This window comes from Clavelina lepadiformis, chromosome 1 (genome assembly GCF_947623445.1).
Source record: "Clavelina lepadiformis chromosome 1, kaClaLepa1.1, whole genome shotgun sequence".
Classification (NCBI taxonomy): domain Eukaryota; kingdom Metazoa; phylum Chordata; class Ascidiacea; order Aplousobranchia; family Clavelinidae; genus Clavelina; species Clavelina lepadiformis.
Window position 1 is genome coordinate 21,101,715 of NC_135240.1, and position 25,781 is coordinate 21,127,495.

General features: G+C 37.8%; 1 protein-coding gene and 2 long non-coding RNA genes across 5 annotated transcripts in view; 2 read left to right on the forward strand and 1 right to left on the reverse strand.

The window, feature by feature from the left end:
• The window catches only part of LOC143450011 (cytoplasmic dynein 2 heavy chain 1-like), a 32,975-nt gene that overhangs the window by 4,341 nt on the left and 2,853 nt on the right, over positions 1-25,781 (reverse strand). Inside the window, exons 8-73 of one of the 2 annotated variants that reach the window (XM_076950434.1) lie at positions 25,464-25,583; positions 25,132-25,251; positions 24,783-24,958; positions 24,466-24,661; positions 24,171-24,287; positions 23,907-24,050; positions 23,551-23,795; positions 23,098-23,313; positions 22,875-23,008; positions 22,403-22,640; positions 22,058-22,241; positions 21,578-21,783; positions 21,244-21,399; positions 20,922-21,033; positions 20,655-20,825; positions 20,300-20,458; positions 19,860-20,083; positions 19,263-19,464; positions 18,858-19,031; positions 18,410-18,514; positions 18,154-18,304; positions 17,670-17,869; positions 17,211-17,393; positions 16,881-17,063; positions 16,618-16,764; positions 16,134-16,334; positions 15,772-15,904; positions 15,171-15,323; positions 14,745-14,932; positions 14,057-14,244; positions 13,520-13,645; positions 13,203-13,333; positions 12,953-13,075; positions 12,743-12,825; positions 12,477-12,626; positions 12,231-12,322; positions 11,876-12,002; positions 11,549-11,667; positions 11,210-11,381; positions 10,676-10,860; positions 10,311-10,453; positions 10,110-10,243; positions 9,750-9,974; positions 9,476-9,665; positions 9,137-9,279; positions 8,686-8,898; positions 8,402-8,539; positions 8,129-8,236; positions 7,796-7,962; positions 7,285-7,530; positions 6,843-7,056; positions 5,361-5,502; positions 5,176-5,285; positions 5,019-5,033; positions 4,543-4,641; positions 4,125-4,248; positions 3,276-3,439; positions 3,022-3,141; positions 2,709-2,843; positions 2,410-2,553; positions 2,040-2,195; positions 1,807-1,910; positions 1,470-1,626; positions 1,167-1,338; positions 287-354; positions 56-181 (exon numbers count right to left, since the gene is read on the reverse strand). In XM_076950434.1, the coding sequence (XP_076806549.1) occupies positions 56-181; positions 287-354; positions 1,167-1,338; positions 1,470-1,626; positions 1,807-1,910; positions 2,040-2,195; positions 2,410-2,553; positions 2,709-2,843; positions 3,022-3,141; positions 3,276-3,439; positions 4,125-4,248; positions 4,543-4,641; positions 5,019-5,033; positions 5,176-5,285; positions 5,361-5,502; positions 6,843-7,056; positions 7,285-7,530; positions 7,796-7,962; positions 8,129-8,236; positions 8,402-8,539; positions 8,686-8,898; positions 9,137-9,279; positions 9,476-9,665; positions 9,750-9,974; positions 10,110-10,243; positions 10,311-10,453; positions 10,676-10,860; positions 11,210-11,381; positions 11,549-11,667; positions 11,876-12,002; positions 12,231-12,322; positions 12,477-12,626; positions 12,743-12,825; positions 12,953-13,075; positions 13,203-13,333; positions 13,520-13,645; positions 14,057-14,244; positions 14,745-14,932; positions 15,171-15,323; positions 15,772-15,904; positions 16,134-16,334; positions 16,618-16,764; positions 16,881-17,063; positions 17,211-17,393; positions 17,670-17,869; positions 18,154-18,304; positions 18,410-18,514; positions 18,858-19,031; positions 19,263-19,464; positions 19,860-20,083; positions 20,300-20,458; positions 20,655-20,825; positions 20,922-21,033; positions 21,244-21,399; positions 21,578-21,783; positions 22,058-22,241; positions 22,403-22,640; positions 22,875-23,008; positions 23,098-23,313; positions 23,551-23,795; positions 23,907-24,050; positions 24,171-24,287; positions 24,466-24,661; positions 24,783-24,958; positions 25,132-25,251; positions 25,464-25,583 (10,191 nt within the window). The remainder of the gene's footprint in view (positions 1-55; positions 182-286; positions 355-1,166; positions 1,339-1,469; positions 1,627-1,806; positions 1,911-2,039; positions 2,196-2,409; positions 2,554-2,708; positions 2,844-3,021; positions 3,142-3,275; positions 3,440-4,124; positions 4,249-4,542; positions 4,642-5,018; positions 5,034-5,175; positions 5,286-5,360; positions 5,503-6,842; positions 7,057-7,284; positions 7,531-7,795; positions 7,963-8,128; positions 8,237-8,401; positions 8,540-8,685; positions 8,899-9,136; positions 9,280-9,475; positions 9,666-9,749; positions 9,975-10,109; positions 10,244-10,310; positions 10,454-10,675; positions 10,861-11,209; positions 11,382-11,548; positions 11,668-11,875; positions 12,003-12,230; positions 12,323-12,476; positions 12,627-12,742; positions 12,826-12,952; positions 13,076-13,202; positions 13,334-13,519; positions 13,646-14,056; positions 14,245-14,744; positions 14,933-15,170; positions 15,324-15,771; positions 15,905-16,133; positions 16,335-16,617; positions 16,765-16,880; positions 17,064-17,210; positions 17,394-17,669; positions 17,870-18,153; positions 18,305-18,409; positions 18,515-18,857; positions 19,032-19,262; positions 19,465-19,859; positions 20,084-20,299; positions 20,459-20,654; positions 20,826-20,921; positions 21,034-21,243; positions 21,400-21,577; positions 21,784-22,057; positions 22,242-22,402; positions 22,641-22,874; positions 23,009-23,097; positions 23,314-23,550; positions 23,796-23,906; positions 24,051-24,170; positions 24,288-24,465; positions 24,662-24,782; positions 24,959-25,131; positions 25,252-25,463; positions 25,584-25,781) is intronic. The other variant, XM_076950507.1, reaches the window with a different exon arrangement.
• LOC143450151 (uncharacterized) lies at positions 58-12,432 on the forward strand. 2 transcript variants are annotated; one of them, XR_013114655.1, is made up of 7 exons: positions 58-196; positions 953-1,687; positions 1,759-1,949; positions 4,526-4,661; positions 7,314-7,532; positions 7,814-12,065; positions 12,191-12,432. It is a non-coding gene; the product is annotated as an uncharacterized LOC143450151 (long non-coding RNA). The 2 variants fall into 2 exon arrangements; XR_013114663.1 differs by having other exon boundaries at positions 76-196; positions 1,133-1,659.
• LOC143450233 (uncharacterized) lies at positions 14,158-20,810 on the forward strand. Its single transcript, XR_013114677.1, has 3 exons — positions 14,158-14,285; positions 15,664-15,836; positions 20,687-20,810. It is a non-coding gene; the product is annotated as an uncharacterized LOC143450233 (long non-coding RNA).

Consider the following 25,781-nt stretch of genomic DNA (forward strand, 5'->3'; position numbering starts at 1 on the left):
ATATTTAATATATCTGAAACTGCTGAAACGCTTAGAGAGGAAAACAGGCTTTTACCTTCTCTAGTATTGGCAACCAACTTGTAACCAGGTGGAGATTTTTAAGACAAAGCCACTGTCCATTTCTGGAACATTCTCGAACCAGTTGCATGGCAACGTCCGACTGACCTTGACCCATAGCAACCTATGACGTCGATAAGTAAGTTTGTTGACATTTCGAACTTTGAAGAAAATTAAACAAGATGTTTGAGCTGAGATGCTGACTCCATAATTGAGCGTATCATGATACCTGGTAGTAATTCTCGTCGCTGATCGTGTTGCTGGCCAACTCTTGTAATTCCTGGGAAGGATCGGCGCCTGCAAAACATATCAGGAACGCTTCTTAGTCTTAGCAAATTTTAATTTGAATTTTAAATAGGATGAAATATTTGCGACTAATGTTTAAAACATTTTAATAGTCGTTGTAAAAGCAGCAGGTGTCAGGTTAGTTAGATCAAAAGATTATAACCAATTTCAAACACAACAAACAAATATTTCATCGCGATGTATATTCCTTGATATCAGTTACGTATCACCAAAACCTATCTTATCCAGATGCAAGGCTTGCCAATTTCATGTTTTACAATGCGTCTAGGATGTTGGTATCGCGCAAAGTTTCAGTATACGAAAGTAATTCCAAGGTCTTTTTTGTTTTGAAACAGTTAAAATATTTCTGACGCTGGAACCGGCTATTAACTGCCGTAAATTCTGGCAGCCAACCTTTTGACGATGCACCAACTGCCGAGGGTATCCATAAAATGTCGTAAGACAGTTTAAACTAGCCCATCACATGAACATACCAGACGAGACAAATATAAGCTACAGTGCATGTGTAGGCGATAAATTTATGTTTCAACATGTAGGGAATTATAAGTATATAACCTAAAAAGGATGAAGTCGTATTACTACCACTTAGATTGGAATGGCCCGTAACTACTTTGGAAGACCAAGAGAAGGCAAGGCTTTTCTGGAAAGGGGCTGATCAGCAATTATTACAGATACGTTGCTACTAAACTACCCTTCTAATCAAGAGCATCTAAATCAAGTAAAAATTCTCTTCCACCAATTAAACCCCAGCCCTCTGTACCCCATCTAGTTACGGGCTTGGGTATGGAAGGAAGAGAACCAACCTGGAGACAAGACGATCAGAATAGGATCAGATGGTAGGGTGCTCCCGGATTCGTATAAACGACGCAGACTTGTGGTAGGTGGAGAAATCTCACGCAAACCTAAAGCCCTTGAAGCGAAAAGGGCCATTGCACTTTGCAGGCGATCGGGTCGTAGTGCTTGTACCACCAATACCTAAGAGATTTTACGTAATCATACGTGAATTTTACGCTTTAATTCATGTACAATTTTGCGTTCTTTTAAGGAGAGCTTTCGTAAATAATGTCGGCCAACGACTATAGAGTTGCTTAAAGTTATTGGCAAACCTGCTGAAACTGAGATATTTTTGCCGAGACTGATTGGGGTAACTCCTGTTCGCACTGAGAGCTGCGAGCAAATGTCATCCAAGCTCCGCCGTCGTCTAACTTCAAAGCCTGATAAAGGGATGGGAAAGTAGAACGAAGGAAGGAAACGTCACGATGCCTTAACACAAAATGAAAACTCCTTGAAGCGAAGGTAAATTTAAAATTGCCCTCGCATACAAGTACGTTGACTTAGTCACCATTTTGTAAGAAAGTCATGTATTAGTAAGAATTATATTTTTGCAAAATTTAGATTAAGCAGAAAAAGTCTTAGAGATGTACCATCGCCAAAATTGCTTACCTCTCCGCCTCGATCCAAACCGGAAAATTTTCTCTCGAATGTTTCTTCTCGTCTTTCTCAATCACGGCACCACCGACCAACATTCCGAGGAAATGTTCCCACTCCTGGAGGAAAATCAAGAGAGTGGGAAAGAAGAATAAGTGGTAAAAACATTTTTTTTAAATCTTCTGATAAAAACTAACCATACGAAATCTTTCCATAACAGCTAAAAATTTTAAAATACTATCTTATACCTTGTCCTTGAATTGGTCCTGCCTAGTACCCCGCGCCAAATGCAACGCGAACATCAATCTATCTACTTTGAACAGGGACCTGGTGACGTATTCATAAACCAACCATTGCACGTGAGTGCTCAGCGATTTTATCCGCGATTCTGTGCTGCTGAATTCCTGAAAAGACATACGTTTACGATATTATGAAGATCTGTGTACTATTCCGTTATCAATCCTTTAGTTAAGACATGATGTTTTAAAAGAATGGCGAGATACGTGATGCGAACATACGTCATACATAATATACGAGCAACTGTTATCAAAGTTTGAAACTTATTTATTTGGAACTGACAAAATACAACTAATTAAAAGTCAAAGCATTTTAACTCACAGTTTTAACGTGAAGTGCTTTCTGGAATAGCCTCAAAAATGCAGCGAGACTGAACCGGTACATGTTGTTGATCTTTGATAAATCGTTGATGACGAAATATATTGTGCTCCCGCATTCGGCTAACGGCAAGTAGGCGTCCCTCTCCTAAAACGATTATTTTGAAATAAGTGCATTTGCGTTTAAGGTTAATTCTTGCAAGTAATGTTCGAAATTAATTCACCATCTCAATATACGATTTGCACAGAACGCGGTACTATAAGAAAATAATACACAAAATTTTTATTCACAATATAATCAACCTGGTCTAATTCTGCCTCCATTTTCTGAGATTCCTGAAGAGAGTCTTTGATTGTCAAGCTGCTTGCTTTTGTCTGATTCAGACTTTCAATGAGGACTTTGTTTTCTAAAATATTTCCTTCGGCTTTGGCCAGTTGCTGAAAAATTTAAAGTGTTACACTATGAAATAAAATAACACTATCCGTACATAGCAGGATTTCAAAAAAAGAATTTTCTTCTTCACAAAATAATGGTTAAGCTCCGGCAGTAAATTCGAAAAAAATGAAGGTTCGTGTTTTCATCGCATTAAAAGTTTAGCTGAATAATCTCACTTACTTCAAGAAGGCTGTCCTCCAGTTTTGCAAGTTTAATTTTCAATTCCTCCTGCTCTCTTAAAAGCTCCGTCTTCCGATGCTCAAGGTCCGGCTTCTCATTTTGTATCGTGAGCGCTAAAAGCTGCATCGAAAATTCCAGGGTAAAAGAGATCGCAGACATGTAAATACAGTAGTAAACATTGATAAATGACAAGAGAAAAATGGTGCAAATAAACAAAGTTTTGATTTAATCTTCAACTCAGTCTTTAGTTATACCTGGCCTTTTAGTCCGGCTCTGGTTGTGGTAAAGTCCACTTCCGAGAGAATACTCGCCGCATCCGGAGGAATATCAGGATGTGGGTTCCGTGTGGTCATGAAAAGCCGAAACTCTTCATTATAATCCACAGTTTTCTCACCCAATTGAACGACATAGCGTGGTCCTGATAAAACAATAAAAAATTATGACGCTTGCATCCTACACCATCAAACTACCGTAAAATCGATCGGTCATTTAACGAAAATGTTCTAGATCTTTGATTATCAATCGCAGTTCCGGGGAAAGCGAACGCCAGTGTTTTTAGCAATTTGCAGAAAAGTTGGGAGCCTTGATTTATATTTCATTCGAATAGCAAACCAGAAGAAAATAAATTCTGAATACAATGTTTCGGAATTAGATTGAAATACAAATATGTGTTTGTAATTTGTGATAATGGCACTTCAATGCTGCTGGATCTAGTGATAAGTGAAGATAAGCCATAAGATAAGGTTTGTGCAGTCACATTGTGTGATGTCCATTCATTGCGGTAGTGACGAGCGGGGTGCTACAATATTGTCGCATTGCGACGCAACAATTCTTGTAAGTTTAAAGTTGTTTGGTTTTTAGATTTATTACGTTTCTTATTAAGTAATGCTGGCTCGTAGCCCTGACGACCACTATTTCCCGGCAACGCTGTTACATTAATAGCAATTACCTGAAAAAAATATCGTATACATTTTCCGCATTTTAAGAGTTTAAAAATCCTATTGTGGTCGTAACAAAAATCTCAGACATGCAAAGTTGTACGCAAACAAATGGACAGAAAAGCAAAAACAAATCTGCTATGACGGCAATGAACTTTTCCTCACCAAGACTGACAAGATCTCCTCTAAGTAGAGGATACAGCACCGGTTCGATGTAATCCATTTCCTGAACGATGAGAGTTTTCCCAAATCGAACAGAAAGTTCTACCGTTGTGCTGAAGTTCGGGTCCTATAAAACAATGTTAAACATCAATGAAAGGTTTCTTTTTGGCAAGTTATCAGAGAAAGTTTTTTTAAGAGTTGAACTGACTTAAGCTTGGTTCACACGATTTGCGATGCATTACTTTGCGCAGCGAACAACAACAACAAAAGTTTACGACTATGCAACCTTACCAGACGCTTGACGTCTGCTGATTATTACCGAATTAGGCGACATTAAGGACAGCTGCCTATTTTTTTCTTTGCGTTTTTTGATTTTTTCAGTTATTCTATTTTTTCATCATTAGCAAAGATTTTTACACACCTGTTGATTGACAACTTCCAGCCTGGTTTCTTTCAAATGTTCCTTCAGCCATTCTGTGGCCCTGGACGATGGATCAACCAGAAAAGGTCGCAATGAACTCTACATGACACAGCGACAAGGTTTGAAAATGAAACCTAACTTCAGATGTCGATTTTCAGAAATACTTATAGTTCTGGAATTATATTAGTTGGGTGAGTAATGTGTGTGTTGGGAAAAACGTTAAATGTATTGACGCGAAACACAGACACAGCAAAACACGCAGCAATATGCAAAATTGTTAGCAATTACACAAGCCAAAGCGTCGATATTGGCAAACTATTAAGCATGATTAGATGAGGCATGATGAAGCACACTTAAGACAAATCACAATAACCAAAACCGATATTCAAACATTAAAAGATAATTAAACTCATATGTCCATGGATAGGATATATCATGGCGTGGACAAAGCACTACACGGCACTACAACCACTTACCTTCATTTCCGACGACTACATAGAAGTACGTGGCATAAAAATACAAGAAATATTTTGGTACCAACCACTGCAACCAGTACAATAAACGCAGATGTGCAATTTTAAGAAAAAAAAAACAACTCAAAAATACACCGTTGCAGGCCAAATTTTCATTTACCTGAAGTATAATGAGGGCGTTCTCCATGGAAAGGTCATCCGAGGGCAACCCTTCCGCCTTCCACTGAAGTTGCTCGCTTTCGGTACTCAAAAATCGACGAAAGTCGAAATCTGAGGACGAAGTAAAAATAAAGGATTACTAAGAAAAAATATCAATTTTTCAAACCTAACTCAAATCTTTCTCACGCTGGAGGCCAGTCATCTCCATCCATTGCTCCAACATCTCCTTCCTGGCATCTTCCGGAGCGGACGGAAGATAAGTGATGAAGGCCGCGGCTAATTGAGCGCAAGCTGGTAAACTTTGGAGCTCAGCAGTTAACGATTTTATCTGCGAGTAAAGGACACAAGTTAAAGACGTTGCACTGGGATTTGAAAGTCGTACTATTACGCTGGTGACTCATAATTTTAATGGTTAATGACCGAAAAGTATGTCTACCTTATAACTACCTTAGCTGAGCAAGTCGCTAATTGCTTAAATACCAACTGTATATTTACTACACAGAAACAATGCAGTCTGTTACGATATATTCGATCGAGTTGTGACAATACAATATATGACGGATCGCAACTTTTCTCATAACTGAGTTCCGGGGAATGTATGTCATCATCTATTTCGCGAATATCGATGACATCATTCGAAAGCATTTAACTTAATTATTACTCAAGACAAGATTCGACGCGTGAGAACAGAACCACATACGAAACAAGGCGGCTGTCGCACATTCTTTGCTCTGCGTGTGCCATCGCTCATTCTTCGAGGGAAGCGGCATAATTTTCCCTCATAAATTGTTTTTCGAAAACCTGCAGAAGGAGAAACCTACAGCACACACTCAACCAGAAACGCTCCCAACTTGCACGATTGTATAATATGAAAATTGACGGAATCAAAGAAAGCTATTCATGATCAACTATTGGACATCAATTGTCGAAAGATTTCACGCATTAAGAGAGGCTGTCCAGGTTAAAAATTGGGTGCAGCATTAGTAAAGGGCGTAATGTCTCCACAAAAACGTAACACCTGATTTGCAGGTTATCATATCAAAATAATATATCCATCCGCCTACACATTTAATGTAAACCATCTTATCTTGAATTTATAGCCTAAAATATTAAGTCAAGCTCTGATCGGCGTTTTGGCGGCAGACAATATTTATGGGGACAGACGGTAACAAATGTCACCGATTTTGGACAAAAAGAGACTCGGTCGTTAGCGGCGCATATTTCCGTTTACTCCGTACTCGACCGTACTCCGAATAGAAATCGAATAGGCAGCAACCAACAGGTAATTATTCGACAATCGGCATGCTGTCAATTGACAAACTTGTACCGGTAATTGTACCATAACCAGATTTGTAAGTTTAGTTAATCTGTATTGCATTTAAACGAAACTTACTGGCTATTAGTTTGATTTGACAGGGACACGCGCTCATACTATATAGATTATAGAGCATAGACTGATTCAAATCAAAGACGCCTGCTTTGTGTGCACACTCAGATACTGTAGTAGTAGTAGTAGTAGTGATAGTAGTAGTATGATAGTAGTAGACTGGTAGTAGATTAAACGCCTACCGTAGTTTGCGCGCAGTGTATTCATCGCTCAACCCAGCAACAAATATAGAAACATCCCATATATCATGCTTTCCCACAGCAACGCCCAAAGCAAAATACCTGATCATTCCAGCGCAAATGTTCACTTCCCAATTTTCCGACCAAACTTTCAGCGGCTTCGATTGTCTCATTCGCTTTATCGACCTCGATTCGAAGTTGCGCAGCTTCGGTCGTTCGCTTCTCGAACCTGCTGCGAAGTTCAGCGACGCGCGCGTCTACTTCGTCAAGCGCTTTACTCAGTTTTTCTACGCGCGACTCGGCCTTTTCCAGATTTCTGAAATTTTGTAGTAATATTTTTAGAGAAATTAAATTGCAATACTAACTAACTTGTGATACTTTTCCTATAGTAACGTCGTAATTTCCAATATTATAGCTAAAGGTATATGTGCTGTATACGACCACTATATTCCCCATACAGTCAAATAACAAAAAGTGGTTTCTTTAAAGGCTATCTTGTAGTAGTTAAATGAAGAAATACAAAAAACAAAATTTGTTTGCTCGCCTTTTTAATTTGTTTTGTTCTTTTTCCAGAGGCTCTATCTTCTCCAGTACCTGGGAATACTTCACATTCGCTTTCACCCACTCGGCAAGAGGCACTGCCGCTGCACTGGCACGCTGAGCATTCTTCTGATCAAATGAACGCCCGTTTGCCTGGAGGAGTTGCTCCACGGACGCTCTTATCTCAGGGTTGATCTTCCGGGCATCAAAGTTAATGATGTCTTCTTTGATGCCTCGTTTCGCCAAAAAGCTGTAAATATTAGAAATAAAAACATGACTGGCTTTATTAAACTAACAATTGAACTACTGTCGTATGGTACTAATATATAAAACAGAATAATAATTAATTTATTATCTTTCAACTGGCTTAAAAAAGGTTGAACAATAATAATTGTTTGTTATCATTAATTAATTAATTAAATAGTTAAGGCCGCGGTTTCTTCCTAAGAGCCAACTTATGCTTGTCTGAAAATAACACAGGAGCAGATAATTATGTCGTCGAAGTTCTGACAAACCTTTTCATGCTGACCCAGGTCGTGTCGAAGATGCCCATCAACCGGAGTACACCCTCCAGGATGTCGCGGATCACGTCCGGAGGATTTCGAAGAGCTCGAATTTCAGCAAGCGTCTGTGGGTTGATATTTCCCACTGCTTTCTTGGCGGCAGTGATTAGCGGTTGGACCTGGATTTGCAAGAAATTAAAGCAAGACGTTTAGTGGGTAAAAAAGAATAAACAGGAGGTTATAAAAGCAGAAAAAGAAGCAATATCTTAAAATATAAAAAGCTATGTACATATAAATAACATATGGGTCGTTTTAATAAACTTTAAAAGTCGTTCGGGGTTCTACCTCAGACAATTCAATGTCGATCGCCTTTTTCCTTTTATCAATGTTAACTCTTTCTTCGGCAGCCTTTTGCTTCAAACCTTCCATCTCATTTTTCTGAGTGCTTGCATCCTAAATTGGAAACAAAAAATATGAATTTCCTAAAACATAACACGCACCACAAAAATATCGTAAATAACCATTGTTGTAAGTGTATTCACTAGTATTCATACTACAGGTATAGTACACCTAACGTTTATGCTAGCATTGCAGGTAAGAATTGCATAGTACACACACCTGCATGGCGACAGTAATATCTTTTAGAGCATTGTCAGCCTCCGATTGTTTCTGCACAAGCAGGGCACTTTGTTCTGCAGCTTTGTGCTTCAGGTTGTCCACCAATGATGTGGCTTCGTCCAGTTTAGAGAGGCCGGCCTGAACCAGAATTAAACTATTGACCAACATGAAATTACTTTGCAAAAAAACACTTATGAAATGAAAGAAACTTTATTGAAATTTTTATTCAGACTTATTTAATTCTTGTGTAAAACAAATAAAGTATGTTGACGAAATATTCGCACCTGCAAACGACCTTGTTTTCCCATTAGGTCGTCCCGTTTCGCCTGAAAAACGCTTTGATAAGTTCTCAAAAACGTCATGTACCGACGTGGTGTGGCGTCTTGCTGCCTTCTAGTGCCACATGATTGGTGAATTTTGACAAAATTGTGGCAGAGTTGTTTTGAATTGGTTGCGCTGTCCGCGGGCAATTGACGACTTAAAAGCATCTCAGGTATCTGGGCAAGGAAAAAAAACACAAGTAATCTACAGTTTATTGTAAATATTCAAACATTTTAAACGCGACATGATAAGTTCTGGGCCTTGAGGTTGACTGTAAAGCATAACTACTTTTTCAAGACAATGTTTACAACATTATGTTGACAAAGGTACGTTCGGTACTATGAGTTTCCGTTGCATAAATTCGAGAAAAATACTGAAGTAAATTAAATGCGAAGACGGTACACATAACCATACCTGCTTCATGCTGTGCTTATCCCAAAAATCCATCCACTGCACCTGACAGAGCTTATAAAGCGCTGGGTTGCTTTCGCAATTAATTGTGAAGTTTTCGTGAGTACAATCCATGATCAGAGCGATATGTAAGTTGCTCATCACCTCTGTATGGACGAGAAATCATCAAACTTTACTCGTTTAATTGAGATTATTTTTCCAAACATTGATTGGTAGCTATCACTACGTTAATCGATAATCGCGTTACCGTGGTACGACAAGATCGGGTTAAGATATTAATCAGGATGAAAAATGCAACACTTTGCACACAAAAAGATTTGGAAAGAAATTGCGTCACTCAACTCTTTGCAAAGTAGCTATATAGAGGTCCTCGATGTCCTGCGTCCGAAGCTTGGTCCCGAAGTGGAGCCAGCAAAGGCTCAAGTTCTTCCGCCGTGTAAAGTCCAGGAATCTCTCCAGCAGACAAGACACTGTTAATAAGCTCCAAAAACGCTGGATGCACAAGTTGGAAATCTTCCAGCAACAACACAACCTAGATTATGTAAGTCCAGTCAGAAAGGGTTAAAAACCAGATAAAACCGGTGTAAGCCAATTTGCTAAACGCTTGCTTGCTTGCCTTTTCGCCTTCAATTCCAGCTTGTTGCATGATGTTTTTAAGATCAAGTTTGAATTGTTTTAAGCCATACGATCGAGACACTTTAGGCGTGAAAAGGGTCATCCTGTGCATGTGGGCACAGACTGCCACTGCAGTCCGCCGACCTACACCAGTCCTGCCCGCAAGCAACAAACTACCGCCGGGGACAGTCAAGATGCGATCGACGCGGGCCATGTATTCCAGGACCTACATTTAAAACAAATTAGGTTAACTTCCGTAACTTCCCCTGCTGTGAATTTTAATAAAGAAATTTTAGCAATGGAGGTACATATAGGTTATACGGAGCCTATATTTATAAACGTTAAATAGGAGTCGACATACTTCTTGGAAAATAAGTATATCCATTTCGCGAACGTCTCTACTGTAAGCGGCAACAGCTTTTGTAATGACATCTTTCAAATCAGATGGAGACAACAGTCCAAGAGATTTTCCATGAATAGGAAGGCCATCGTCGACTGAAAAGAATTAAGAAAAAAGTTTAAAAATTTTCGAATTTCTTTTAGAAAAGTCAACTGGTTTCACCGGTTATTTCCTGCCTCGCTCCCCACGTGACGTAATAGCCCTCGTGCATTCTTTCCGACGCGTTGGTTGACCAATCATGAGCCAGTACAGAAGATAACATCGAGTCGAACCTATCCTTGCTCTTGCTTCCCACAATTCGGTCCCTGAGCACATAATTAGTAGTTAATTAACTGATTAATTGTAATGATGTAACAACTAGGCATGGTTCCAGTATAGTAATTATTTATTTTGAATGGTTATTGCTGCATAACTATGACGTTTATGCCAGTATTCTTTCAAACCGAGAAATCATCGAAAAAAACTTTTGCGGAGTCTTTTAACCGAAGACGATTGTAGACGGCGTACGATCAGCTCGCAGATTTTACCTAAACATCCTGCAAGCTTCATAAGTCCACACGCTGAGCAAAGAATCCGCTGATCGACCGTCTCCAACGACACTCGTCTGGTCGTATCTAATCAGAGCCATGCACCAGCTTGTCAGGTCACGTGGTGTGAAGAGGTAGTGACCGTGGTCGTCGCTTAAAAACACTTTCCTAACTTGGTCGTAAATCTGCCACAAATTAACGGGTTACAGTATTAGCACTCACTGTAGGCATGCATTAGCCTACGTAACATTTTGGTGAATGTTGCATGTAACAACGCATCTGTGCAGACAGTCATAGGCAACTAATGAAAACAATTGTAGGTTAAAGATTGTAGTGTTTCAACAATTTTCTTCATTTTTGTCAGGCTATTTTACAGTACTTGGTCAGTTAGATGTGTCTCCACACCACACAACAGTAACACGGTGTGCAGTTAATACCAGGAACACAAATACAAGACATGTTGAAGTCACAAGCAATCAACAATTTAAATAACAATGTTTAGCAAATTCATAACTCAATAAATAAAACTTCTACCTGGACCATGGAGGTTGCAAGTAACTGAATTCGGGCCGACGATCCCCATACTGGGTGGCGCTGGAGTGTGGGGCGATGATGAAGGATGGGGGTGAGATAAGCCGTGTAGATCGCTGACAACTCTTCTGAGCTTTCGTACTCCATGCTCAGGATTCTAATTCGCGAAGTGAACCTGAACATTTTTTAAAAAGTCATTTAGCTGCCACCGTCACGCAACAAGTTTACTATACGCTAATATTGCCGTTGAGTCGTTGATGTTAATATTCTACAACGCTGATAAATTCTATAAAGCCTGTGTGATTTTAAGAAGTCTGACAAAGAGAAGAAGTTGATGTCGACCTGGATGAGAGTTTATGTCGTCCAATTGTCGTCGCAGCGTTCATGGAAGCAACTATCTGGATTCCATCCAAACCAACCCATTCGTTTTCTTCGTCATAGAAACCATGATAGGTTAAAATCTGCGCAAAACATAGACATCACATTAAGTATTGAAATACAACAAAATTAAGAATTTAACAAATTGAAGCGAATTAATATTTACATTGTTGTGTTGTGTTGAAAATAACTTTTTTACACCAACGTAGAAACGTGCATGTTAGCTTCAAAAGTCGTTACAGTAATTCTAAGTTATCACTAAGCCAAGTTAAAAGGGAGAATAAAATCTACCTGTTGCAAGAAAGCAAGAGTTTGACTTGTACCCCATTTGTCCGGCTTAGGAAGGTTGATGTCTTTCAGGTAAAGCACCAAATTCTCGCATTCTCTCGGACGAAGTATACGACCGCTTGCTCCGGTGCTAAAAATACAACGTTTGTCTATGAAAGAGGACAATCGCCTACAGGGGATCAGTAAATTTCAGGTAATATTTTCTTGGACAAGGCAACTGTGAATATACTTTATATACATTGCATCCACTGCAGTTTACTGACACACTGTACATGAGATTAAAAGCTGGGTATATTTATTTTGCATTATATTCAACAGATTATATGCAAAAATGTCCCATTAAGATTACGTAACAAACCTTCCCCCGCCGCTAATTATCATGCAAGTTTGTTGCAATTTTTGTACAAGATGAGTGGGAGAGGTCTGAGCGCTGCAATGAATCGTCGCAACCTGCAAAAACAAACATCAGCAAACCGGCAAGAAAGGGTAGAATGATGTAATATCACTTTGGGGTCATGCATTTCAGCATAGCATCAATGTCAATTAAAATATATCGTATTGAAAACACTCAAACGTATTCTGCTATCCCAAAAAAATATTTTACCTGGGTAGTTCGCAACTTGTCAAAGCAGTGATGCAATAGCATGCTTTTTCCACAGCCATCTGGACCAACTACAACAAAAGGATGTCTGTTTTCCGATTTAAGCCAGCCCATGGTATGATCGATGCACCGTTGCATTTCAACAGTTTCGATCTGGCAAAAAAGGCAGCATAATAAAGAAAAAGTGGGCTCAAGAAACCAATTTCTATGTCTTAGTACTTTAGCTATCAGGATTTTTTAAGTGGATGGCAGCAGAGGCGCATACTTACCATTGGAAACTGTTCCATAGTGGAAATACTTTCTGGTGATATCACTGTCGCGTTTACATCCAGCTTGTAGGATTCTAAACGACCTGCCAACGAATTCGTAAAAATAACAGCAATATTAAACAAACTATGTATACAGAGGTACAAGGCGCGCAAAACGGTTTCAACACAAGTGGTACATATCACACCAGGACAAAAGAAGTTTTTTCGAACCTGATCTAGGGTTGTAGAAGACATTTGATGGATTGCGAGCGTCTGGAGTTGATTCATGTGCCCATTGAAGGATTTCCCTGGCAAGATCATTACGACTACTGGCAGTGAGGTTTCCACCGAATCCTTTACGAAACAGAAAAAAATTACGGATTTAGAAGTTGGCATTCGAAGTGGCGATTTTGGAAACAAAATAGAACAAAAAAGCGATTATCCTGATGCTTAAAAACCCATTTAATAAGAGAAAAATGACCCCTGGCTAATCCTACGATGAATGAAAATTTGTCAGAGCAGCCGTGCAAATGTGAAAGACCATTGAGGACCATCCCAACCAAACTGCACTCTACTATCGAACCAGCCGACCTTCGAACCCATTTTAAAGCCCTGAAACAGCAATTAATTATCCATTAGGACTTAAAAGATGTGCACAAATAAGACATTAAACTGCATTTACACTCACAACTGAGCAACGATAACTAATGTTCTAATGTTGTCATAAGACTGGCACTGTATTAAGGTTGCTAAGTTAAAGTATCCTGACGACCTAGCTTTTCGTGTATGTAAAAAAACCTGTAAAAGTAGTCCTCTATCCATCCTTGTAGCTTGATCTGCAGCTCTTCAGGCTGCTTCTTCATCCAGGTATGCACAAGAGCTTTGACATCAGTGTCCTCCTCGCTGAGAAAGATCATTCCCATTCTAAATCAAACATCTTTGTAAAAAATGAATTTTCCCAATTATATCAACTTATTTCATCATATAATCAAGTAGTTACAGTATTTTAGACATAATCAAGGACCGGTGAGTGTATATTTGTCAGAACAATTTGTTTCCAATTAATAAGCAAAACCACATCAGACCTAGAACAGGAATCACAGTTAATCAAAATTTGGGTCCTTAAGGTTAAATGTATTCCACAGCTAGAAAACTTTCCACGTATACAATGTATGTTGTACAATGTTCAACATCACATATATGTTCGTACAACACCAAACTTCTCCTTGTTGCTTTAGTGTAAAACCAACTAGCATACCAATGAAAAGTTAATAAATTAGAATTAACAAAAGTGCAACTAATTAATCATTGCACAATACAGAATGACAAACTGACCGAGATATAGTCGCAGGTGAAGCGCAACTGAGGTCGTGAGTTTCAAAAACGAAATTGACATTCGGTCCAAATTGGATTCTTTCGCCAGAGGGCATGGTAAGAAGACGGTTGTCATCCAGAACGGAGTTGAGGGATTCTATCCATTCAGGATCGATGTCACCATCACACACAATCCAAGATTGGACATCCTGAAAAAGATAAAGCATAGCAATAAAAAATAAACCAAACGGTATGACGGACAGTTTTAGTGTATTGATCAGTGTATTTCTATCGTATCGTTTATTTTTTTACAATTAATTGCGGGGAGCGAAAATAATTGTCTTAACTTTGTTAAAGCATTATTGAAGGAAAAGATGCTCACAAACAATCAATGCACCGAAATAAAAGGCAATATTACTAGTAACTACACACTACGATAATAAAATAAATCAGAGAAAATAATTAAAACGGTAGGAGGTACTGCACTACTGCACCTATCAATCAATCGGTGAACACAATGCTTTCCTACAGTGACCCACAACCATAAATAATTAACCACCGCACACTAACTTGACACTCGCTCGATTAATTACATTAAATTCGTTCGGAGTGATAGTTGTGGGCAACCGTAACCTATTACTTCCCACAACAGCTAGGAAAAAGAGAAACATATTACATTCAATACACTAAAATAACAAAGATAACTGACCAAGGGTTCGCGGACAACCTCCCGTGCGCTATTGGTCAGTACTCCGTCTGACCACTCACGTGTGTCAAGATCTATCTTCCCGAGAAGTTGAGTCCTGGGCATAGCCTTGGGATTCATGGTATGCAATCTAACAGTCTTTCCGACACGAGATAGAGCGCTCCGTAGAACCTGCCATAGAGTAGTCTTGCCTGCAACGTTTGTAAGTGCGTTTGATCAACAATATGTACAATGGCTTAGAGGAAATTAGTTTAGAGATAGATAGAGATAGAGGGAAGTTCACGTAGATGGCTTACACAACTCAATAAACATTGAGGCATTTGATGCGTCAGCAGCTAAAAGTATTGCTTAGTTATAAGACAAAAAGTAAGAAAGTAGTATCATATACACAGCACTTGTCCGAAACCACGACCGTCAGGATCAACATACCTGAACCAGAGGGGCCAACAATAACCACACCCATGCGTTGCTGGAGTTGTTCATTGAACTCTAGAATTTTCTTTATCTGTCGATCTTGTGAAGCGAGGTGCAATTCGTCGCAGGTTGCCTTGATTGCTTCTATAAGATTTTCCTGTTCCAAATCTAAACAGTAAACGCAAAAAATCGTTGTAGCAAGTTTACCGGAAAAACTGGAATTATGTCATGTTAAAGTTTGTCTTTCGGGAAACAACAGTAGCAATGTAATCAAGGTAAAACTTTAACCAAATCCGTAACTATAAGAATGCGCTCTTTGTCCACTAAATCAAATTGGGGAGATGAATTTAATTAAACTGCTGCTTTTGTTGAAAGACAGTAGATACTGGATACACAGCGTTAATATAAACTACTTATTGCTATAGATCTATTTCTTGTTTTCATCTAATTCTATACAATTATACATGTTTTATTTTCACTTTGGTTAATTTTTCTGCTTGGGTTTTAGGATGTGCTCGTCGAATTTTGTCATGCTCTTTCTGGCATAATGAGATGACTCTGCTGTACGTATAAAACGCGTCGCCTACAATTTACACATATGTTTCATGAACATCACCTTTGAAAGGAACGTTTGGAAAGATGTCCCTGACCAAAGCATCAAATCTTTGACTATCAGCAAAGGTAAGTTTAGAGAGAGTGTTAACTCTTAGAGCTTGTACGACTATCCTGTACTCATCCGCTGATTTGATCTGTAACCAGAAAAGAAATAAGCTACCAATTTACACAGTTATGTCTATCACATTCCAAGAGTGAAAACGACTACAAAACGATTGTCAATTCGTTCAACAACAAGCATTTGCACTGATTTGATAAAATAACCACAACAGCCTAAACGTTTATCAACGCATCCAAAAAATCAATGCAACGTGTTATAATAAATTATAAATTCAAAGAACAAATTAGAGCTTAGATAGAAACCTTTATATTATCCGACTCCTCTGCCTTTCTTCTCAAGTTGTGCAAACTCTGTCCACTGCCACGCAGGACAGTTTTGAGGGCGCGGAGTCCCCAGTCATAATGCTGCTGAGTGGAAAGCAACTCTTGAGATAAGTTAAATACTGCAACCAGTTTGCGGCCGAGAGCTTTGCCTTCGCGAAAACCTTCCGAAAATAAAATGACCTGGAATGGAAATAAATGAACCTGGATGAACGGTAGTTAACTTACCAATTACTGACAGATATTTTAAATATCAAAACCACAACCATTCAACCTCTGCAATAAATCGGTCAAAATAACAATGTAAAAACGGTCAAAAATAGTTAAGTCAGACTAAACGCATAAAAGTATAAACAATATGTTGCATAGTCCACGTCCAGAACGCGCTTTAATGTCAATTTCGAGATTAACCATACAATTCAAAGAATTTGCGATATAAAGCAGTATTCGTTAATTTTGACTTTACTTCAGAAATCTGTTCATTGTCCGGCTTTGACATGGCAACCGGTCGGAAGAGCTGTTTGAGATTATCCGGGAGTTTTTGTCTTCCGCCGTATCCCTTTCCTGCCGGATTCATGGTGATAAAGATCCCGGAGTTGGGATCAATGTCAATCTTAGAAAAGGAAAGAGTTGTCTTTATTTAAGCAAAACATTTACAGCTTTTGAAACGATGTGAAGGGTTGCACTCTGTTTAAACAATTTTACAGTAAACAGTGTTCTCATAATTACCTGTCTGTTTAGTAGTTCCACTGTAGCAGCATTGCTTTTGAGAGCAGCTTGAATGACTTGAATGTCCATGGAAACAGTCGACAGAACAGCTTCTTCGAGTCTGTTAAATTCATCGAAACAACCCCAAGCACCACATTTGACCAAACCGACAAAAATTCGCCCCATCGACTTGACGTCTATACCCTGCACCAAAAGAATTAAGTTTTTGCGAAAGTAACAACATTATTATTATTTGAAATTTGACTAAAGTCGTTGATTCGTGTTGGGACTAACGTGGCTGGAGCAAAATGTGAAGTTTAGTTGGTTACAACTGGTCATATTAAGTCTCACCTCATCGCAGTTAAACACCAGAACCTGCCTTCCGAATAATCCACCTAAAGCTTTCACCGATTCGGTTTTACCAGTCCCAGCCGGTCCATACGGGTTTCCACCCAGCCCCATGTGCATGCCTTGTGTCAAGGTGAGGTAACATTTATCGGTCAAAGGCGTGTGGACTAACTTTGGTGCATTTCCCTGAAAACGCAGAGTTTTATTCAAACCATGATTGAAAAACACAAAAAATAAGAAAGACAGTGATAGTGATAGCGCACGTCACCGTTTCAAGTATCGCTTTTATATCTCTTTTCTTTGTTACAAAAGATGGTAATAAAACTCTATGTCAATAATTAAATGAAGTTTTGGAACTTTTTGCAGAAGTTCTTTCATATCAAATACCCACTTACTACAGATATAAAGTATTCTAGCTCAAGTTAGACCACAACCAGTCCGGCTGTTTCAACTTTTTATTACCTGATATTCGAAGGTGTACGTGAACTTAGCGTCGACCATTCGCATGAGGGTGGTGGCCTCAGCGTAGTATCGAAGTTGCTTCTGCCAAATCCATTCGCTCGCGTTTCGAACACTGGCGCTGGTCAGCTGACCGATTACGTCAATATTATGAATAATGTCAAGAATCAGAGATTTTAACTTCAAACCAAGAACGTGCGCCTCTGCAATAAAAGTATGTGTTCATAAGTATAAAACAAAAACCGTGCGCTGTTATAAAGGCAAAATGGTATTCTGTGATAGGCGTTTCGTTAATAATGGTAAATTTTGAGCTCTTGGTTTTTTTAACAATCACAATTAGCAATAAAAGTATCTTTGGTTGAAGTAAAATAGTAAATGTATAACATGAACGTTCCACAGTTGAAATACAACAGATTTTCTTAATCAATCAAACCGATCTACACGAAGCATATCAGATGCAAAAAGCAAATATCGCTATGTAATTAACCTGTCTCGCCTAGTTCCTGCGAGTTAATGTAAACCGAAGTGTATGTACTAAGCTTGTTATCCATTTCCGTGCGTAATTTCGACAGAGTATGATCTTTGATAGCTGCTTCACAGTTTTGGTTAAATGCAATCTGTTCACCTAAGCATAGAATCTAAAACAGCAATATAAATGAAATAAAAATCTTTATGTGTAGATCGAAATTGGTAGATTTAAACATTTGCCAAATTCTAAATAATTTCAATGTGATTATTCTTACCTGGGAAGGAAAATGTCCCGGTTCTTGGCTGTTCGAGTTGATGTACTTGCCAAGCAAAGCTCGAAGCGTACTTTTCATCTGTTCAGAAAGATTCATCAACCATTCCTGCAAAGAGAGAACAAAGAAGTGAACTTAAATGATCAATATCAGCTGCTGCCTATGAAAGTAATTGAAAAACGTTTTTTCCGTTTTTCCAAAAACGTGAAATTCTCGTTTTTTAACTTTGGAACAAGAAATAAACAATGTAGGGAGCAATTATTAAATGTTAACCCAGAAGTAATCGTGTTATGTTCACCACATCCACGTTCAACACAACGTTGTCGAATTACAAAAGTAATAGCAAAAGTTAACAAACAAAACCAGGTTGCCACTGTTTAAGCCAAACTAACAACGGGGATAACAGTAAAAGATCCAGGCAAGAAAAAGGAACAGAAACTGTCAGTTTTACCTCAACATCTGCTGTAACTCTCACTGGTTGCTCAAGAGGAACATGTTCACCATCCAGACTCTTCATCGCAACAATCCTGCTGCTAGTTGACGATTCACTTGATTCAAATATTACCGAGTGTATTCCGGCAAAAAGCTTCTTCAAATGAGACTGGATGACCAATGGATTTGTGGACTACAAAGTGACCAAATACAGTATATCAAAGCAAGACTAAAAATATATCACTCTTATTATATGAAAGTATTGAGTCATAGACAGCATGAAATTTACAAATGAAACCAACCAAACCAAACCAAACAATTAAAACAGGTAAATTACAATGGCAAAACTCAATATATATCCACCATTCTCAAGCTTTGAGTAATATTAAGTCGTGATTGCCCAGCAAAAATTTTTCACTTTTACCTGACCAAGTATTTCCAGCAGATCGTCGTCACCAATAAAATAAAATCTGGGAAACGCATCTCGCTTTTCTTCCAAATACTCGTTTAACGACCTTTGACACCTCTGCAGTTGGTCAAGCATAGTTGAAAGTTGGCTTCTCATACCTGCACGACCAACGATGGACAAAACACGGCCGTCACGTGACACATCGGACATGATCGCTCTGTACAAGGAAATAGAAACCTAAGTGCCTGTGTTAGTTTTTGGATTAGAATTTAAAACAAAAGTATCGTACGATTTACATTCATTTCGCTACTTGTACTTTTTGAAATCGGGGACAGAAGTAAGTTACAGTATTTAAAAAATGCTTTAAAAAAGAATAGTATTCTATTCGAAAAAATACGGTAAAGACTAAACTGTTTGGCAGAGAAATTATGGCAGATACAATATTTGAAAGACTATACGCTGTTCAGTCTGAAACTGAAAAATTTAGTCAAGTGTTGGTGTACAAAATGTCTTAGTTCACCTAAAATGCATTTGCTGACCCTATGGTCCTTTGCGCCAAAATGACTGCTAGCTCCATAGTTTTAAACTCATGTTATCAACAACATCATCTACCTGAAATCTGCATCAACTCTGGCAAATCTTCCTTGCTCTCTAGGAAGAGCTCCATGACCAAATATGGGTTCGAGGTAGACCCACTTCCTCTGGATGGTATTTATCTGCCTCAAATGTTCGTCCAGTTCCACCAGTTTCTTCTCCCAAACTCCGGCTTTATCTTCAAATCCTGAATAATATGGTGAGTCCTTGAGAGATTGCAACAAGCACTGGTTATCTCCAACCTAAAATAATTGTTGACAGATTGTTTATTACTACACTGGTTACTCCACTATTCTACTATTCCAGCAATTATCAAGTTAGAAAACAAATAGTACGATTACGGTAGTTAAACATCTATGTCTATCTATTTCAATTCTGCATTCCAGTCAGTAAACAGAACAAACGAGATAAAACTTACTTGACAAAACTAATAATTCTGATAAAAATATCCTGGGTACCTCGTTCAATAAATCCTTCCATTCCTTTATAAGTCTTATTGAATTGTTAGCACTGTCCTGGTAGTCAGTGAAAGAAAATGTGGCGCCTGCACCCCAAAGTTCCAATTCTCTCAGTGCTTCCCTGATGGACACTTCACCTTGGGCCCGGCTATTTAATTCCTAAAATAAACACAGTTTTAGTTTGGAACCTTCTTCAAACACACTCTCGTCCATAACTGCTAAAATGCAATATGGTATGAGACACTACATAGAATAAAAGATTACTTTACAGATTTAGACAACTGGAAAACCCAGTTTTACCTGGCCTATCTTGTGGTTGTAATTGTAATTATACTATTACAGATGTAAAAGTTACCTTAAGGTCGGACATATTGCTAACTATTGCAGGCGCGACAGAAAGAATATCATGAAAAGTCAGCCTCTCCAAGGTGGTACCACGCGGCAAACCAATCAGATGAAACAAATCAAGCCAGTGGTCATGTGACAAGTGTTCCCCTCGAACATATTTAAGGACAGGAAAAAGATCCTAATTTAAAAGGAGGAAAGGTTCAGTTTTCATTCATTATTTTTCAAATGCATAATACGAAAATTTCTACCAAACTGTTGAAATGATCAGACATACCTTGAAGATAGTAACATCTTTCTGTAGCTTCACAGACATCATTGTAGGATCTTGCTGTCTTAACCGGTCCTCCCAGGTCAATATGAATTCTTCAAACGTATGAGTATGTCCCCTACGGAAATGTTACATGCGTCAGTTAAATATTTGAATTTTTCGTAATGGAATTATTTATTTTTGTTTTTGAAAATTGGATATAAAGACAGACATGACACACAATATAGCAAATAACTGCATAAACACAACATAAAACTGCCACTTTCCCAGTGAGAACAACTGTTGTAAGTGTATATACATACATAAACTTATGGGCAAAGTAATAAACCTAAAAGATATCCAGTCCTGCTTGGATAATTCGTTCAGACCAGTATGAAAGTCTTCATAGAGAAGCCAGGTGACTTCCATTCCTTCTATATCAACCCTGAGCTCATCGGCCAATGAAAAATCTGGCAATTGCAATTCAAAATGCTTGCAGTCCAACCTAACAGAACAAAAAGAGCAGAGACAATTATGTTAATTTTACAAGTTACAGCAAACAAAAGAAATGGTTCATCAGTATACGCAGTCCAAGTGTCCATAAAACGCTATATACTAATTTAAACCTTGCAAACTTTTTCTAAAAATATATTAAGCAAAACACAAATTAAAAAAAATCATACAAAAGTTGTTCTTTTCGTTGATTCAATTCTGCAAATTCTTCTTTTCTTTGTTTAATTCCCTCCAGCGCTTCTGCCATGCGCTTTTTGTCCCCAGACTCAATTGCATCATCACCAGGCTTTAGTTGACGCCATCGAGCAGTAAATTTCTCCAGCTCAGCCATAAATGACTCAACTCTTGACTCCACGCCAGCTTTCATCACAGCAATCTAGCAAAAAACAACATTTACAAAAACGAGCAAAACATTTAAACATGCCTTCATATAACAAATAAACAGGAGTTATAGAATTAAGCTTAAGTTATTGGTAATAAACCCAGATAAGCAGATTTTAACTTATATCACATTAAGAATGTATTAGGTATAAACTTGCAAAAAAATAGATGCAAAACACTTCAAAAATATTTTCGTTACCATGTTAAGAATCACCGCATTTATGTCATTGTTGATCAGATATTGTCAGTTTATTTAAACAATTTATCACCTGTCCCTTTATGACCTCCTGATGACTCTCCATCAAGATATCAAAAGAATCCCATTTTGATCTAAGGGCAGAAAGGGCATTGCCTACTCCTTCTCCACACATCTTCCGAAGAAGTGTGTCCAGTTTTTCAGCGGATGCATATTTGCTTTGTTGACCAGGCATTGCCTCCTTTAGTTCAGTGTGCCTAAATACAAATAAAATGTTACATATTTCAAAAACTGAAAAATTCAAAAATTTATGTATTCTCATTTACAACGATTTTGATATACAGTCACCAAAAATTTCTTCAATCATGCTCTAGTAATTTATTATTTCAGTGATAACCTTGCAACTGCTGCCACTTACTTTGCGTTAGCATCTCCAATTTCTTGTATTGTTTGTGGCATAGTTTGCAGGGAATCAGTGGCAGACGAAACAAAATTTGTCAGTTCCTGGACGTAACCAGACACGCGATTTCGAAGCGACTCCAATAGAGTGTCAAACAATTGCTGCAACTGATCGTCAATTGCATTTTTCACTGGTGTAGTTGATATCAAGATGCAATCTACTTTCTCAGAAGTTGGCAACTTCTCTACTTCTTTGCCTGGTTTAAATCATACGAAAATAATAGAAATGGGAAAGCAAAACAGTTAATACAATCGGCAAATGTCACATGTCTTCAAGTTCAGGACAGGTAGCTAAACTGGTAAGAGTTTAGTTAGTAGGCTGTGAATTTAGATAAAAAAGAAAGCTAGCAAAGCAGTGTCATATATATGAAAACAGTAGAAAAATGCAATCTTAATAGTTAAGGTAATAATGCTGCCTGACCGCAATGTACCTTTGAGTTTAACCATTTTAAAGTTCTTTTCATAATCTTCATAAGTTTCGCAATAAGTTAAGACCAACTCTTCCACATTAACTTTGCCAAGCACGACCCATTCTTCAAAACGAGTTTGCACAGCAGCAAGACGTCTGCCAGATTGGGAGACGCAGATTAAATATTAAAAGCATTGCAGATATTTTACTGAACTGAAATTGAGTTCAAAATTTTATTTAAACACCTGAAGAGGTCTTCTGATTTGCTATAGATTGTATGGAAGCTGTTAGCGTTCCTGTCAATCATGACTGGAAAGACAACTTGACCTGTAGCAGCCGGATCATCTCCTGCATCTGTCACTCCCCGAAACTGGTTTGGAATTCCAATAAATCTTTTCATCTCTCGATAAAACTTAGCACGAATTTCCTCATAGGCCGGACGAAACTGGAGCTTTCCTTGCCTGTAAAAGATGAAGAATCAGTGAAATATCTAGATGGGTACTTGCCAAGCAATAAATTTATTATAGAGTAAGCATCATACTAAAGTAATGAATTGTTGTTCCAAAGATGCAAATTTTGTAACTGCATTATCAAATAAACATGATCTTACAATAATTTTGGAACATATTCACCTTTGCCATTTACTTGTATAACTCACTTGTATAACTTGCACAAATTTTTGTCAAGTAAAAATTTACCTAAACACCAGATCAACTCTTATTTCTGGTAAATTATGGTTGAGTGCTTCAAGACCCATTTGATACTGATGTTCGAGTGCTTTGTAAATTTGTCTGTTCCAATGAGCCCTCCATGGCCGAACTGAGGACTCATCTCCAACAGCAAATCTTTGCTGGACTTCTGCAATAATTTTACGGATTTCCGACAAAGAGTCTTTCCAGCGTTGCTGGTTTCGCAGCAGATCCACAGACATCAAAGACAACATCTGTTATTTGTAAATAAAAACTGCAAAAACACTGTGCTAAAATATAAAAAGTTCCATATATAACTATAACACTGTAATCTCATTTTGCATTTCTTAACATTTAAGGTCTACCTTATCACATATCACAGTATGTTGTTTTCTTAGTCTTCTATTTTCCATAGTAAGCTTGTCAGCAGCGGCCTGCAATTTACTAATGTATTCTTCAAGGTCTTCAGGCCTATCCCATGTGATGTGAATTCGACCATCATTGGACAACTGAGTAAATTACATTAAAGGACGAAGTCAATGTGAGAATATGTGAACAGAACTCAACTTAGTTGCAACTGAAGCATGCTAAGTAATCGATTCAACAATATTCTAAATCATTTTGGGAACCTTATTTCCAGCTCTTGGTTTTTTTATGATACGCTCAAAATTAAGAGCAGACTCAAGCATAAGTGGACGTTGGCTGGGAATCATCTGTTGGTCAATAGTGTTATAAAAGTGAGCAACCTGCAAGCATTATTAAATACACCAACTTGAAACAACATGTATGAAAACCAAAATCTGCAATTCAAAAATTTGTACTGTATCATTTCATCACAGCGTATCAGCATAGACAATAAATGGAATTAGCACAAAATTGATGGTGAAAATTGAAATATCACAGACTATTTCAGTTACTACAAACCTGTTTCAAAATGACAGCGTGCCTGTAAAATTTTTGGGCTTGGGAAGCAGAGTGTTGTAGTTTAGATGGTACACGGTGGCCAAGACCAGCCAACTGCCGCACTTCACGCAGCAGTGCAACTGTTCGATCGGAATAATGTACGGTTAATCGACCATCTCTGTGATCAAGCTCCATAACGCGACTGCTGTTTTGCAAACTTCAAAAAAATGTCTTTGTAAAAATATATTGAATCGTTTGCAACAAGATATTTGCAAAAGAAATACAAACTAATCTAAAATCAACAAAAAACAGCAAAAAGTAAAAAAAGCAGTCAATACCTCACAGGATCCTCTGGATCATTTGAAGCTGAAATCATATATTCAGACCAAGACTGAAACTGGTCTTGTCTATATGCTTCCATCTCATCCTTGGTTTTGGAGCAAAGATGTTTGAAATCATCAAAGCCAGGAAGAGCGTGCAAAACTCCGGAAGAAGATTTTAATACCTCATTAACCTAAATATATTTACACCATTCACATGAAAATTTAAAAAATGGATATATAATATTGATATTTAAAAAAATTATTGTTAGTCGACAACATTAATTAAATGTTAAAATAAAATAAAATAAAACAAAAGGGCCAGAAGTAATATCTGACATATAATAAATAATAGTTAATCAATTACCTTTGCTTCCAGCTGTTTTATCCATACGATGTTAGCAACAACTTCTGACAGATTTTTGCCATTCAATCTGCTGTTAGATAGTCCATCTCGCGATCTTTGTCTAAATTCACTTTTCAGCATCTAAAGAAATAAAGTTGATTTCAAACCAGAGTGGAATAAACCAGACATGTGAATCTGGCTTAGATAATCAAACATAACCAATAATCATCAACTCCTATTATTGCATTGCAATGAATGTGTTCTGACACCAAAATGCTTAAATTACTTACCACAATTTGATATGCAGAAATTGTCAACTTAACATAGTAACAAATAAGCAAGAATACACAAACCTTAGCATAATTTGTCAATTGGCCCAGCAACGTCTCTCTTTCAGGGGTTAGTGCTTTGTTAATTCGAGGTCTTTTTATCAGTTCATTGTACCGCTGAAACTCGTGGACAAGCTGGTGTACCTAAGAAAAAACAAAAGTATTTACCAGAAAATTTTTCCCATGTAACTACTAAATCATTACTGAGAAAAATATAGACAAAAAATTCAAGCACTCTTAAACAAAAATTTAAAAATAAAGTCTTTTATTCAAAAAAGGTTTAGTTATTTTTTAATTTCTTCTTTTTTCGTGAAATTTAAAATTATTCAAGTCCTTGCTGTT